Genomic DNA, 13457 nt, shown 5'->3' on the forward strand with positions numbered 1-13457 from the left:
AGGCACGCAAGGTGGCCAGAGGGAAGGGACGGGACAGTAGTGTGCGCGGCCAGCTCCGGGTGCCTCAGTGTTGAGAGCTGAGCAGGGAGAAGGGGCGGCACAGGCAAGGGGGGGCAGGAGGCCTGAGAAGCCAGGTGCTGGTGGGTCAGTAAGACGGGGGCTGGGGACACAGCAGCGTGTGCGACGTCATCGGCCACCCTGGCGAGGACAGTTGGCATGGTGGGCGTCCAAGTCAGACGGGAAAGGTTTAAGGACACTTGGGAAGTGGAGTCAAGAGGAGTGTGTGTGTGTGTGTGTGTGTGTGTGTGTTCCAGAACAAGGTCAACACGCTGGTGTATTTGTGGGCAGGAGCACAAGAGCCGATGGCACAGGAGAGAAGGCGCTCACGGGCTAGGGTCCTCTGGCCTGGGAGTGGGGGCAGGGGGAGGCGAGGGGAGCTGCCACTGCAGGTGCGGGAGCCCTCAGCGCTCATCTCTGGGCACCTGTGGGGACAGACAGGTGCAGAGACGGTGTGTGACGAGCAGCCCCGGCACTCCCAGCTGGCTGGCAAGTGGCTGGTGGAATGACGCGGGGTCCCCCACCCCCGGGAAAGCTGTGGGCACCACACCCCCGGGCCTGCCGTCCAGTTGTGATAAGTTGCGCATTTAATCGGCCCACAGTCCGAAATCGTGCCTCGATCTTAAGTCATAGTCCAGTCTCCTTAAGTCTTGACCTTGATGTTGCTTGGATTTCCTTCTCCCCTCTGGGAAGTGCACCCTCCAGGAAGCCTTCCCGGATTCTCCCAGAAGGACGAGGTCCCCCGAACTTGCGTGGGGGGAGGCTGTCTGGCTCACACACAGGCATTCCTCTATCAGTCACCCCTGCCCCCACACCTCCCCCTGCCCAGCCTCTCCCTCTCCAGAAGCTTCCCCCTCATTCTTAGATACAGCATCCCGCATGCCTCCTGCTCCAGGTTCTGCCCACTGCACGGCACCATCCGGTGTCTGTCCGGAGTGGGCTTGTCCCCAGGTCCCTCCACACCCCTGCCGCTCCCGCTCCACCACCCCTTGACCGGTGGCTTCCCTCGGCCTCCTTGCTCAGCCTTTCTTGAGACGCCGGTGACCCCTCCTTAACTCACTGACAGTCACTATTCACCTTGGCACTTTGGCATGCTTCCTCCTGAGTCCCCCCCCCCACTTCCTGCCACCCCCTCTCTGGGTCTTTTCTGGGACACCCCTGAACATGTCCGCGTTCCTGAAGATTCTGGCCATTCTCACGGCAGCTCTCTCTGGGCTTCCATGTTTGCCGCCCTGGGGGTGGGACCTGGCAGGGGGTGGGGGTGGGTGGGTGGCGGGGGTTGCTGAGCTCTCCCTGCCTCCGGCCACCGGTCCCCCTCCCTCATCCACACGACCCCTCAGCCGGTCCACTGGCACTTTGTACTTGCCAAAGCCAAACGACGCTGCTGCTCTCCCCTTCCCCACTTGGGGAGCCAGTTCCAGGCACGGGCTTCCCCCCCCTGGGTTCTGTATGACGAAGGGGTCACGACTGTCTCCAGTACCTTCTCCTGCCTTGTCCCTGGGCCAGAACTCAGGCCCAGTTCCGCCAGAATCCGGCTCAGACCTCCCTTGACACCACTGAGTGGCCACCCGGAGAGGTGACCCCTAACTTCTTGGTCTGAGATGCTCCTTCCCCCGGTAGAGGAGGCAGAGGAAAGCAAGGAGGTGGCAGCCAGGGGACCCTCACGTAGCAGCTTTAAGTGGCTCGGGACTCTGTGTCCCAAGTGCCAAGCAGGGTCTCTAACTGAGGTCCCTCCTTTGGGGATGCCCACGCGGTCATTCTCGTCCCCGCGGCGTGGAGCGACGGTTCGCCGCCGGGGTCTGGCTGGGCTCCTCGACGGCGTCCAGGTCCTGGCTCTGGGGCCTCCCGTGTCCCACCACACCCGGGGCCATCCTTCAGCCTTACCCCTTCCCCTCCGCTGGCCCGCCGTGCCCAGCCTCTTCCCCGCACCCCATGGGCAGCGGTCCACTGAGTCTGCTGCGAGTGCGTGCCCGCCAGCCCTCAGATCTGCACAGAGCCACCGCTTCGGGGACGGCCATTCCCAACACCCAGCTTTGCCCCCCCCGCCCCCCGCAGCGGTCCCCTCGGTGGCGGACCCAGCGTCTGGGGTGGCCCAGAACACAGGGTTTGCTGTCAAGGCCCCTCACGTGCCCAGTGTCACATGTGCGCGTGGGCAGGGAACGTGTGCCCACACCCACAGCAGCGGGCACAGGCACGAAGGCACAGGAAACCTGGGCGGGGCGCCCCCTCCGCTCCCCCCGTGCCCACCACGGGTTCCAGGAGCTGCAGATCGTCCTTACCCCAGGGGCCCGGCCAGGACCGTGCTGGAATGGCCACACGCCGGTGGCAGATCAAGGAATCCTCTTGCTGGCCTCTCTGTCCCTTCTGTCCCCAGGGCCTACGGCCCGAAGGCCAGACCCCAACCCTGCCCCCCCACCCCACAGCTCTCCCTCCATGACCTGACCCTGCCCTCAGATCCAGCCTCTTCCCCCAACCCCCTGCCCCCCCCCCTCACTTTCACCACCACCACCTACCTGCCGGGTACCGACGTCTGAAGGAAGAAGGCCATTCAGAGCCTGAACCGGTGCAGACCCTGCGGTGGGGAAGGGCCCCGACATGGCCAGGAGTGGACCCCCTTAGGTTTGGGCCTGGACCAGGAGGCCTCAGTTTTTCATCTATAAAATGGGGATCGCCTTTTCTGCCTGATTGAATTGTTAGGAGATGTATAAAGAACTCGGGCGTGCAGTGGGCCCCCGGGAGATGGAGCAGGTAGGGGTGGGGTCAGCTGCCCAGCCCCCCCCAGCCCGGGACGCTGAGCACGGCCAAGGCCAGGTTGGCCAGCAGGTCAGCAGGCGGCACAGTGATTGAGGGCGAATCACTGTGATGGGGAGAGGACGGGCAGTTCTCCTGACACTGCCCATAGCCTCGAGCCTTTGGGCATTTCTGGTGTCACAGTGCCCCCTGGTGGCCATGCAGTCTCTCCCAGAGGACAGCGCCCAGGGCCTCAGGCCTCCAGCACCTTCTCTGTTGAGGCCCAGACAGGGCCATGCTGCTGCCCAGAGTCGCAGCCAACCAGAAGCAGAGCCAGACCTCAAGCTCAGGTCGGCTGGCCCCCGGGGCCCCTGCCGTCCCCCCTGCCACTGGCTGCTGATGGCACCCACCAGGGCCTGGATTAGATCTCCCCAATATCTCCCACCCTCCAGAAGGACAGAGAAGTCTCCACACAAAATTATTTTGGATTGGCGCCGTTGCGAAGACACTCGGGTGGCACGTGGGTGGATTAGAGGTTTCTTGGGGGGCCACCCCACCCCCCTCACTGGGCCAGAGCCTGTTGAGGAAGAGGCCAAGCAATCTGGCCTTGAGCTCCAGAGGCGGGACCCCTCACTCCCCCACCTCCTGCCGGATCTGCAGGGGGCCTGCCCACCCCTGCGCCTCCTACCGCCTGCTGATACCTTTCTCTCTGACTCCTACCCCAAGGCCTCGCTCTGGTCGTTATCCCAGGGCACCGGCCCTGGAAGGAACGTGGGGTTTGCCGGGTTCCACCTCCTTGTCTTGCTTGACAGAGGCAAAGCGAGGCCTGGAGCGGGCCAGGGGCTGGCCAGGCTGGTCACGACAGAGCCAGAGTGGACCCGTTCCTCCCGCATCCCCGACCTGGGCTCCTTCCCGTCCCCGCGTAATGAGTTCTTAGAGCCAGGAGCACCCCTGGCCTCGCTGGTTGGCCTAATGGTGGTGCCTTAGGCAGCGGCACAGGCTGTGGGTTGGAGAGGCAGCACGGGCCACACCAGGCTCCCTCTGATGACCACGTCTTCCTCTGGCACAGGGCGCTGCGCAGATCTGCAAGCCCACGTCACCGAGGCCATGGCCACGGCCGCTGAGCAGAGGGACCTGATCGCCCGCTTGGAGCAGGACCTCAGTACCATCCAGTCCATTCAGCGGCCAGACGCCGAGGTGAGCCCACCCCCTCCACCCTGCCCCCTCACCGCCAGCCCCAGGCTTTGAGTCTCGGAAATTGCAACTCTGCAGGTTGACCAGCCCGGTCCTCAGGCAGCTGGTGTCCACCGGCCCCCACAAGGCCCGCGGGGGCTGTCACCCACAGCCTCTGAGCATCGCCTGCACACGTCACCGCAAAGGCCCGGTTCCGGGACGCCGGACCACAGGGCACAGGGGGCAGGCTTCCTGGAGCTGGCACGAGGCACCCTGTGTCCAGGCGCCGGCTTGGAACTGGGCCCTGGGAGCTGTGGGCTCACCCAGCCATCCCACAGCTAGAGGACTGAGGCCTCAAGAGCATGGAAGGCTGGGACACAGGGCCCTTGGAAGTCACTCTGCTCTGTCCCCCACCTCATTTTATAGATGAAGAAATGGGGCTCGGCGAGAGCAGCCGGGCCGGCCCAGGTCACCCAGCAGGCTGGTGGGCAGGGCCGAGTGGCCCCGTGACAGCACCGCTGCTGAGCTCCCGCCTCAGGGTCAATTTAAGGCCCAGCCTTCCCTTTGGCGGCCCATGTAAGGCACCGTCTCCAGGCCTCTCGTGGCCACCAGCGTGCCCAGCCCTGCTGCCAGGCCGCCCCGCCTGGGCCTTGCCCCCCATCTGCTTGGCACCCTGAAAGGGCATGTTCGGTGGCACGTATGGAGGGGCCTCTTCCTCTCCCCTGCAGGGCGCCGCTGAGCACGGCCTGGAGAAGATCCCAGAGCCCATCAAGGAGGCCACTGCCCTGTTCTATGGTAAGCACGGGCTGACCTGTCTCCCAGGCAGCGATGCGCGGGGCAGGAGCAGGGAGAGGAGAGGTGCTACAGTCTGAGCGCTGATCCCTAAAGGGCACTCCCCTTCCTCATAGGTCATGGTCCCCCAGCCCAGCAATGCAGCAGCAACCTAAACGAGGGGCCCACTTGCCCTTCTGTGCCTTAGCTTGACACCCCCTACTAGGACCCTGACCCCCTCTGCCCTGCCAGTGGCCTGTCGACAGCTCCCCACGGGAGGCCTCAGCACTGAGATGCTGTCAGGGAGCCCCCTGCGCTGCCGGGGAGGTGGCCTCCTCCGGTCTCGGTATTGAGGCGGAACCCAGGGCTCCGGGGCCAGGACGCTGGAGCGGGGGCTCTCGTGGCTTCCCGGCACCTTCAGCGTCCCTTTGCTTCCCCAGGAGCCGGGGCCCGAGTCTGACAGATGCAGGGGTCTCAGACTCAAGTACAGAGGAATGAGGAGGGGGCTTTGGGGCCTGACCCTCCGACAGCGTGGCCCTCCCCTCCCAGGATCCCTGTTCCCTGTCGCACCGCTTCTGTTGGCCACCCTTCTGTTTCCCCAACCGCCCAGCACCTCGTGCTCAGACACCTATGCCTCTGCCCTCATGGCACTTGGCCAGAGCTCCGTCAGAGCTGGGGCTGCTCCAGCTGAGGGCCCACTGGTGGGTTCTGCCTCCCACCACCCCAGGACACTCTCCCCCTACATCCTAGGCCCCTCGGCACCAGCCAGCGGCACCCTCCCCGAGGGCCAGGTAGACTCGCTGCTTTCCATCATCTCCAGCCAGAGGGAGCGCTTCCGCGCCCGGAACCAGGAGCTGGAGGCCGTGAGTCACGTTCTTCCCTCCCTTACACCCCTTGGACCTGAGGACGCAGTGGGGGACACACAGGCTTGGAGAGGAGGGGGGTGTCACCTCAGAGGGGTTAGATGTGTTCCGTGTGGTCTGGGAGGGCTTCCTGGAGGAGGTTATGCCACGCTGGGCTTTGAAAGGATAGTAGAGGAGACTAAGCGGCCAACAAAACCAGAAAGGCTGTGCCCTAAGACGCAGAGTGCCCTACTGGCAGGCGGGGGCGCTGCCCGAGGACTTAAGCAGGGCAGTGACACGGTCCGAAGGGAGCGTAAGAAGGGCCACTCGGCAGCCAATTCGGGACAGAACTTGGCCTCAGAAGATGACTGGGGGGTGGTCACCATTGTCCTGGAAGAAACATCTAAATCAGGTGGGGGACCGGAGGCAAGAGCAGGTTGGAGAGAGCGAGGTCTTGGAGCCCTGTAAGGAGGAACAATCTGGAACTGTTGAGGAGCTCTGTAAGGATCGGGAGAGCGCCAGGCTGAGGGGCCTTCCTGGAGGCGTGCCGTGAGGTAGGGGTGGTCTGCAAAGGTGACCTTTACCGTGAGGCGCCTCCCCGTGGGTGCTGCTGACCCTTGGATGGCGACTGCGGTGCCAGCAGGACGGCTGTGGTTCCGGAAAGGGGAACAGGAAACGAGAGTGGGGTCAGGGAGGAAGTGAAAGGGGCATGAGCAAGGAATATCCTGGACACAAAGTCCCAGGCCAGGGCGTTTCCCCCTCCCTCCCCCGCCCCGAGGGGGTGGACGCTGGAACCAGACTGCAGAGGGCCCAGTGACAGACCAGAGGCATACTGGGAGGTGGCACCATCCTGGCCTTGGAGACCCTGCGGACTCCCCTCCCCACAGAGCCAGCCCAGGTCATCCCCGATCTTGTCCAGTGCAAGCAGGAGCCGGGGAGAGTCACTGTTTGAGCTGATGAGGGAGCTTCTAGACCTTTCCTCTCCAAACCCACGGTTGCCCCCATGGGATTTTCAGGCTCGGCCCAAGGGGAGGCCGATGTTCAATGACCACTGCGGGTCCAAGGGTGGGCCCGACCCAACAGGACCTCCTGCGATCTGGGCTCCACAGCTAGAGGCTTCAAACAAAGATGGTCAGAACCACTCCCCTCACAGCACGGGCTGGAAACCCTCTCCTTGGGGACCAGGGACAGCCGCACAGTGGAATCCTATGCAGCCCTTAACAGGAGGTCTTAAAAATAGATTAAATGGGAGGAAAAATGTTTTCTAGAATTCCACCTTTTGCTTTAAAAATCCAGTGTTTTTTTTTTTAATTAAGGGACTTACTTTTTAAAAATTGTGGCAAAACACACATAACATAAAATTTATCATCTTAACCATTTTTAAGTGTTCAGTTCAGGGGCATTAAGTACATTCACGGCGTTGGACGAACATCACCACCGTCCATCTCCAGAATTCTCTTCGTCTTCCCAAACAGAAACTCTGTCCCCCATTAAACACTAACCCCACGTTCCCCCAGCCCCCGCTAGCCACCCTTCTACTCTCTGTGTCTGTCATTTGACTACGCCGGGGACCTCACCTAAGTGGAATCGTACAGTATTTGTTTGTGCACTGGCTTATTTCACTGACCATAATGTCTTCAAGGTCCATCCATGCTGTAGCAGGTGTCCGAATGCCCTTCCTTCCTGAGTAGTATTCTGTTGTGCTCTAGACCAAGTGTTGGTCATCCATTCATCCATCAGCGGTCCCTTGGTTTGCTCCCATCTTTTGGTGCCTGTGAACGATGCTGCCATGAACACGGGTGGACCAAGATTTCCTCGAGTCCCTGCTTTCAGCTCTGCCCGGTAGATACCCAGAAGTGGGATTCCTGGATCATTTGGCAATTCCATACGGAGCCATCCTGTTCCCACATACTGTTTAGTCCTGTTTGAATTGTTAACAGTATGAAGGAAACAACGACTTAAGCATTGGAATAAGCTGACAAATAAGGTCCCCTCTCGTTTGCTCCTGGATGGGCAAACATTAAAATCACATAGTGTAGGATTCCGTTTATACGAAGTGTCCAGAAGAGGCAAATCGAAAGAGACAGGAAGAGGGAATGACCGATGGGTTTGGAGTTTCCTGTTGGGGTAATAAGGATATTGTGAAAGGGGATGATGGGGATGGTTACATCACACTGTGCCTGTTTTAGAAAACTGAACCGTATACTTGAAGACAGTGGCGTTTATTATACAAATTACATCTTGATGGTTTTTTAAATTTTTTTTTTTTCAACGTTTTTTATTTATTTTTGGGACAGAGAGAGACAGAGCATGAACGGGGGAGGGGCAGAGAGAGAGGGAGACACAGAATCGGAAACAGGCTCCAGGCTCCGAGCCATCAGCCCAGAGCCTGACGCGGGGCTCGAACTCACAGACCGCGAGATCGTGACCTGAGCTGAAGTCAGACGCTTAACCGACTGCGCCACCCAGGCGCCCCATCTTGATGGTTTTTTAAAGGTTGATGGCACCAGGGGCGCCTGGGCGGTTTAAGCGTCCGACTCTTGATTTCAGCTCAGGTCATGAGTTCATGGTTCATGAGTTCGAGCCCCGCATCAAGCTCTGCGCTGACAGTGTGGAGCCTGCTTGGGATTCTCTCTCCCTCCCTCTCTGCCCCTTCCTTGCTCATTCTCTGTCTCTCAAAATAAATAAAACATTAAAAACTATATAGCTTTATAGGGGCATCTGGGTGGCTCAGTCAGTTGAGTGTCCGACTTCGGTTCAGGTCATGATCTCCCAGTTCTTGGGTTCGAGCCCCACGTCAGGCTCTGTGCTGACAGCTCGGAGCCTGGAGCCTGCTTCGGATTCTGTGTCTCCCTCTCTCTGCCCCTTCCCCACTTTCTCCCTCTCTCTCTCTCTCTCTCTCAAAAATAAACATTTTAAGTATATATATATATATATATATATATATATATATATAACTTTATAAAAGGTTGATGATACCATAAACAAACAAAACATGAAGAAACCTGACCCCAATCTGTCTTCTGCTCAGGGTGGGTCACAGGAGGAGAAGGGGGACTTGCCAGAGTCTAGAAGGTCAGGGAGATAGCCACAGGCAAAGAAGGGGCTCCAGGTAGATGGAGGAATACTTGTGCCAGCCTGGTGGCCTCTCCACCCCCCACCTCCCCTTCCGCCGCGGGCCCTGCCTGCCCGCCCACCTGCCCACTGCCTACCCGCCCGCCTGCCCCCAGGAGAACCGCCTGGCCCAGCACACCATCCAAGCCCTGCAGAGCGAGCTGGACAGTTTGCGTGCCGACAACATCAAGCTCTTCGAGAAGATCAAGTTCCTGCAGAGCTACCCGGGCCGGGTAAGCGCCCTCCCCGATTTCAGCCCCAGGTGTAGGCCCAGGCAGGGAGAGGGGTCGACGGGGCCCTCCAAGGCCAGAGGGTTGGAGACAGTGACCTGCTGGGCAGCACTGGGCATAGGAGCCCTCAGAGGCCATCCAGCCCGCCCTGCCTACCGGCGGTCCTCCCTAAGCCGGGGAGAGCCCCCCACAGCGGAGCCTTTGTGCAGGTGCATTCCTCAGAAGCAGTCGGGGGGTGGTGAGGTGCTACAAGAGGCCCCTCCAAGAAGTGGGAGTGGTCTCCTAGTTGATCTTAGGATCCAGGGATTTTAACATGCAGGATAGGCCCTGGGGAATCCATAGGTTTTTAAACTTACATTCTTTAAAAAAAAAAACAAAAAACAAAAAAACGAATTGGCTCCAATATCCCCCAAAACAATCCAGAAAAGCAGAACAAACACCTATTCCATTCTGAGCCTCGGAGTGCCCTCCCTGGCTTCTCTCTCAGCCCCTCGGCTTCACACGGGACCTCCTCGTGCGAGGAAACCCTTTGTGACCGTAGGGAGACAGAGTGGCCTGTGGAAGGGTCCCGGCGGGGGGGCCACCCTAGGACAAGAGCCTCAGCCACGATCGCCCACTGCACCTGTTGGAACTGTACTCAGGCCAGCAGAGGGCGCTCAGACTCTGTGCAGACTAGCGCCATGTACCCAGTGCCGGCGGCTGGGGCGAGTGTGACCATCTCACCTCTAAGGTGCCCGCCCATGCCCCCCGGCCACCCTGCACGCTCCCAGCGAACCCCTTCCAAACCCACTTCCCTGCACTGGTCCAGCCCTGCCTGTGCTGGGCGTTCCAGCCCCAGACTGGGCTTTTAGTTCCCACTACCTGCCCGGAGTCAGGCGGCCCAGACCCCCGTGGCAATGCTCCTAGACGTGTGGCCCCAGCCTGCTGTCACCCAGCCCACTCCCAGCTCTAGGGTGCGGGGCCCCTCCCTCGCCTCCGCTGTGCTGATGAGGAACTGAGGCTCCCGGGTGATCCTGCCAGCCGCAGAGCCTTATCCCTGGCCTCCCTGCCGGGCCCTTGGTGACTGGGTCTCTCCTCTTCCTGCAGAGTGGCAGCAGTGACGACACAGAGCTGCGGTACTCCTCCCAGTACGAGGAGCGCCTGGACCCCTTCTCCTCCTTCAGCAGGCGGGTGCGTGAACCCGGCCTCAGAGCAGGGCAGACGCCCTCACTGGCCCGGCCACGGGGGCTGCAGGGAAGCCCGGAGGACCCACCAGCTGACCGGGCCTCAGCCCGCCCTCACTCCCCACGCCACCGGCCCTGGTCTGTTCGCTCAGGCCCAGCCTCGCCCTGCGCTCGGCCCCACGGCCCCACACACACCCCAGACCACCGGCGTGGCCTCCGTGCCTGCTTTGGGGCCGCGGAGGCCCAGGGTCCACGCCGGGCAGGCCAAGGGCGCCCAGAATATCTGACGGCTCCGTGGGGATGCGTGACAGCGAGTGGGTGAACCCCACGTGCATGCTCGGGGGTCAGGCAGACAAGCACGGAGCTCCCCATGTCAAGGGGCCTCCGGGAGCCCCCCGTCTCTGGCTGCAGAGACCCCGCCAGGGAGAATGGGCCTCCGAAGAGGGCAGAGGGAGGCAGCTATGGCGGGAGTTGCTCACACAGGGGTCGGGTGAGCCTAGGTGTGCCGCCGAGTGGAACGGGACACCAGGGAGGCCCCGGCAGCCCCCTGGGGTTCTGCAGGAACGGCAGGGCACGGTCCCTCTCTGCGGCACGCCGGGGCCTGTGGGACCCTCGGGGTCTTCTCCTCATCATCTCCCCCCCTTCAGGAGCGGCAGCGGAAGTACCTGAGCCTGAGCCCTTGGGACAAGGCCACACTCAGCATGGTGAGTCCCCTCCTCCACGCCCAGCCGAACCTCTGACTCTGGGCCTCCAAAGACACCTGCCCTCCGTCCGGTCTGGAGAGGCCCCAGGGACCCCACTCACCCCTCACAGGCCCTGCCATGAGTGGCTGTGGGACCTAGAACAGGGTCCCTCCCTGTCCAGGACAGCTCCTCTTGGTAGCACCATTCATGGTAGGTTCTGGAATGGTGTCGCAGGGAGCGCCATTCCTTAGCACTCCTGGGGCCCGATTTCTCAGCCCCGCTGCCTGCCCTCCCCTCCTCTGGCTGCCGGGGGCCCCTCTGTGCAGGAACCCAGGGCGGCCCTTCAGGGCTGGCTGAGGCCTGTCCCCTCCCCACTCCACACCTTGTTGCTCCCCAGGGACGACTGGTTCTCTCCAATAAGATAGCACGCACCATTGGCTTCTTCTACACACTGTTCCTGCATTGCTTGGTCTTCCTGGTGAGTATCCAGGCAGGCAGCCAGGACTGCCTTCACCACACTTCCCGGACCTCCAAGGGCAGCGGGGTCCCTATTATCGTGGCCTGGCACCCTGGGCCAACCCTAAGCCATACCGTCTACCCTTGGCCACTTCTCGCCCCTTCTCTCCCTCTGGCTGGGGCTGCAGCCCAGGTGCTTGCTCTGTGGAAACAGCCTGGCTGACTCCATCCAGGGGCCGGGCCTAGAGGGGCTCGGGGGCCTAGAATGGCCACTGTGGAAGCCTGAGGCAGGCAGGAAAGAAGGTCTGAAAACTCTACTAAGGGCCAGCCAGGTGGGCTGCACAAGCAGGGACGTCTTGAACTGAATCTCCTCAGATGCAGAGTGATGGTCCAGTTAGAGGGCACGGCCTAATGATGTCTGCAAGTCCGCTGAGTCAGGGAATCGGAGAGGGTAGGGCGTGCCTGCGGAAGGCTCCGGCCTCGGGGACTCCCGTCCCCAGCAAGGCCCCTACATGGTTAGCCTGGGCTCCAACTCCCACCCCAGGGCCAATAGGTTACAATGTTAAGGACCGTGCCTCCGTGTCCAGGCCCGCCTGGCCGTGTGTGACACAGGTGGGCACAGGGGCATCTCTGAGGCCCTCCCGCCCAGGGGTCTGGGCCGTGAGAACCATCATGTGCCGCCGGGAAGCCAGGCCCAGGGTCTGGGGGTAGACGGCAGGAGTGGGGGTGAGGCAGGACAGACGGCTCACTGTGTCTCTGCCTGGCCAGGTGCTCTACAAGCTGGCGTGGAGCGAGAGCATGGAGAGGGACTGTGCCACCTTCTGCGCTAAGAAGTGAGGACATCACCCGAGTCCCACCACAGCCCTGCACTGAGCCCCCCAGCCCCACCGAGCTCCTCCCGTGTTCCCCACCCCCAGCCCCTCACCTGCCCCCCACGCCCGGCTCCCCAGCACCTACCCTGTCACATGGTGCACGCCCCCTGGGGATCCCCGTGCCCCCCCCCACACACACACACACAAGCACTTCTCTCCTTTTTACACTCGGTCTCAGCAAAGGTTTCTGTCCCCAACAGGTTCGCTGATCACCTGCACAAGTTCCACGAGAATGACAATGGGGCGGCCGCCGGTGACTTGTGGCAATGAGTCCCCGGGGGCCCCCCCCCCGACACGACAGTGATGGCTGCATTCTGCCCCCCTGCTTGTTCAGCTGCTTCTAATGATTTAGACTTCCCTGGAGAATTCCCCTAAGAAACCACCCACCGGTGCCAGAGGTCCAGGTTCCCCCCCCACCATGCCCCCTTAAAAGAATGTCTTAGCCATATCAGGCCCCCTAGGTCCAAAAAGCCCCCAAGGCCCAGCCAGGCTAAGGTCCAAGGGGCCCCCTCAGCCCCATCTTAGGGGCGCCACCCACAGCCTGGCCATCAGACCTGGTGGCAGTCACCTTCCAGTTATGATGCTGATGGAGTCCTCACTGATTCTGGCCATGGTTAATCCAGCTGGCAACCCATGGGCCTCTCTGTGCCAGACTCTGGGATCCTCTAGGGCCCCCCTAGGATCTACCACCACTCCCCAAGAGATAGAGGGCCCTTCCTAACAGGCCAGCAGGCTTTGAGTCCCCACCCTACCCCAAGAAGGGGAGGCCCCGGCGGGCACGGGATAGTTTTCCATGACCTCCTTCCTGCCCCCAGACCCACTGTGAGTTTTGCTTTCTTCTTTAGCAAGCTATTTTGGCTTCTAGGCAAGGACGGGTCTCCAGTGAGCCCCTGGGCTTCAGGGTCTTCAGACCCAAGGACTGGTCCAAGGGGCCCAGGTGTTTTTCTCAGCCAAGCAGAACTGGCCGTGGGCCATCGTTGCATGGCCACCTTGGGGCCACTGGCCGATCCTCCTAGGTTAGATTTGCACTTGCGTGTTCAGCTTTGCACATTTCAAATAAACACATGGTTGCAGCGACACTGGTGCCCGTGCTCTGTGACTCCCGGGGTACAGGAGGCTGGTGGGTGCCCGCAGCCACGTGCCTGGGAGCTGTGGCCAGACCTTCCAGCTGCTCTGCTCGTTTCAGGCATGGCCCCCCAGGACGTGGGATGTCTCTTCCTTTTCCCATCCCTCAGGAATTCCGTGAGTGGGTCCAGACCTTTGCGGGGACCAAAATCCACAAAGTCTGAGTTCTCTTGAGCAGATAAGCAACCCAATCAAGAAGAGACATATATCTCTTTAAAAAAAAAACCAAAACTATCTGTCA

The 13457-nt window shown here is 61.2% G+C and overlaps 1 protein-coding gene across 3 annotated transcripts in view; it reads left to right on the forward strand.

The window, feature by feature from the left end:
* Nucleotides 1–13170, forward strand: part of CUX1 (cut like homeobox 1) — a 366198-nt gene extending 353028 nt beyond the window's left edge. For all 3 annotated transcript variants that reach the window (XM_078440402.2, XM_078440401.2, XM_078440400.2), the window contains exons 15-23: nucleotides 3857–3984; nucleotides 4689–4755; nucleotides 5482–5594; nucleotides 8804–8920; nucleotides 10004–10087; nucleotides 10728–10784; nucleotides 11161–11241; nucleotides 11988–12052; nucleotides 12292–13170. In XM_078440402.2, the coding sequence (XP_078296528.1) occupies nucleotides 3857–3984; nucleotides 4689–4755; nucleotides 5482–5594; nucleotides 8804–8920; nucleotides 10004–10087; nucleotides 10728–10784; nucleotides 11161–11241; nucleotides 11988–12052; nucleotides 12292–12361 (782 nt within the window). In that variant the 3' untranslated portion in view covers nucleotides 12362–13170. The remainder of the gene's footprint in view (nucleotides 1–3856; nucleotides 3985–4688; nucleotides 4756–5481; nucleotides 5595–8803; nucleotides 8921–10003; nucleotides 10088–10727; nucleotides 10785–11160; nucleotides 11242–11987; nucleotides 12053–12291) is intronic.
* The last annotated feature ends 287 nt before the right edge of the window (nucleotides 13171–13457 follow it).

Source organism: Panthera onca, chromosome E3, assembly GCF_046562875.1.
Source record: "Panthera onca isolate mPanOnc1 chromosome E3, mPanOnc1 haplotype 2, whole genome shotgun sequence".
NCBI lineage: Eukaryota > Metazoa > Chordata > Mammalia > Carnivora > Felidae > Panthera > Panthera onca.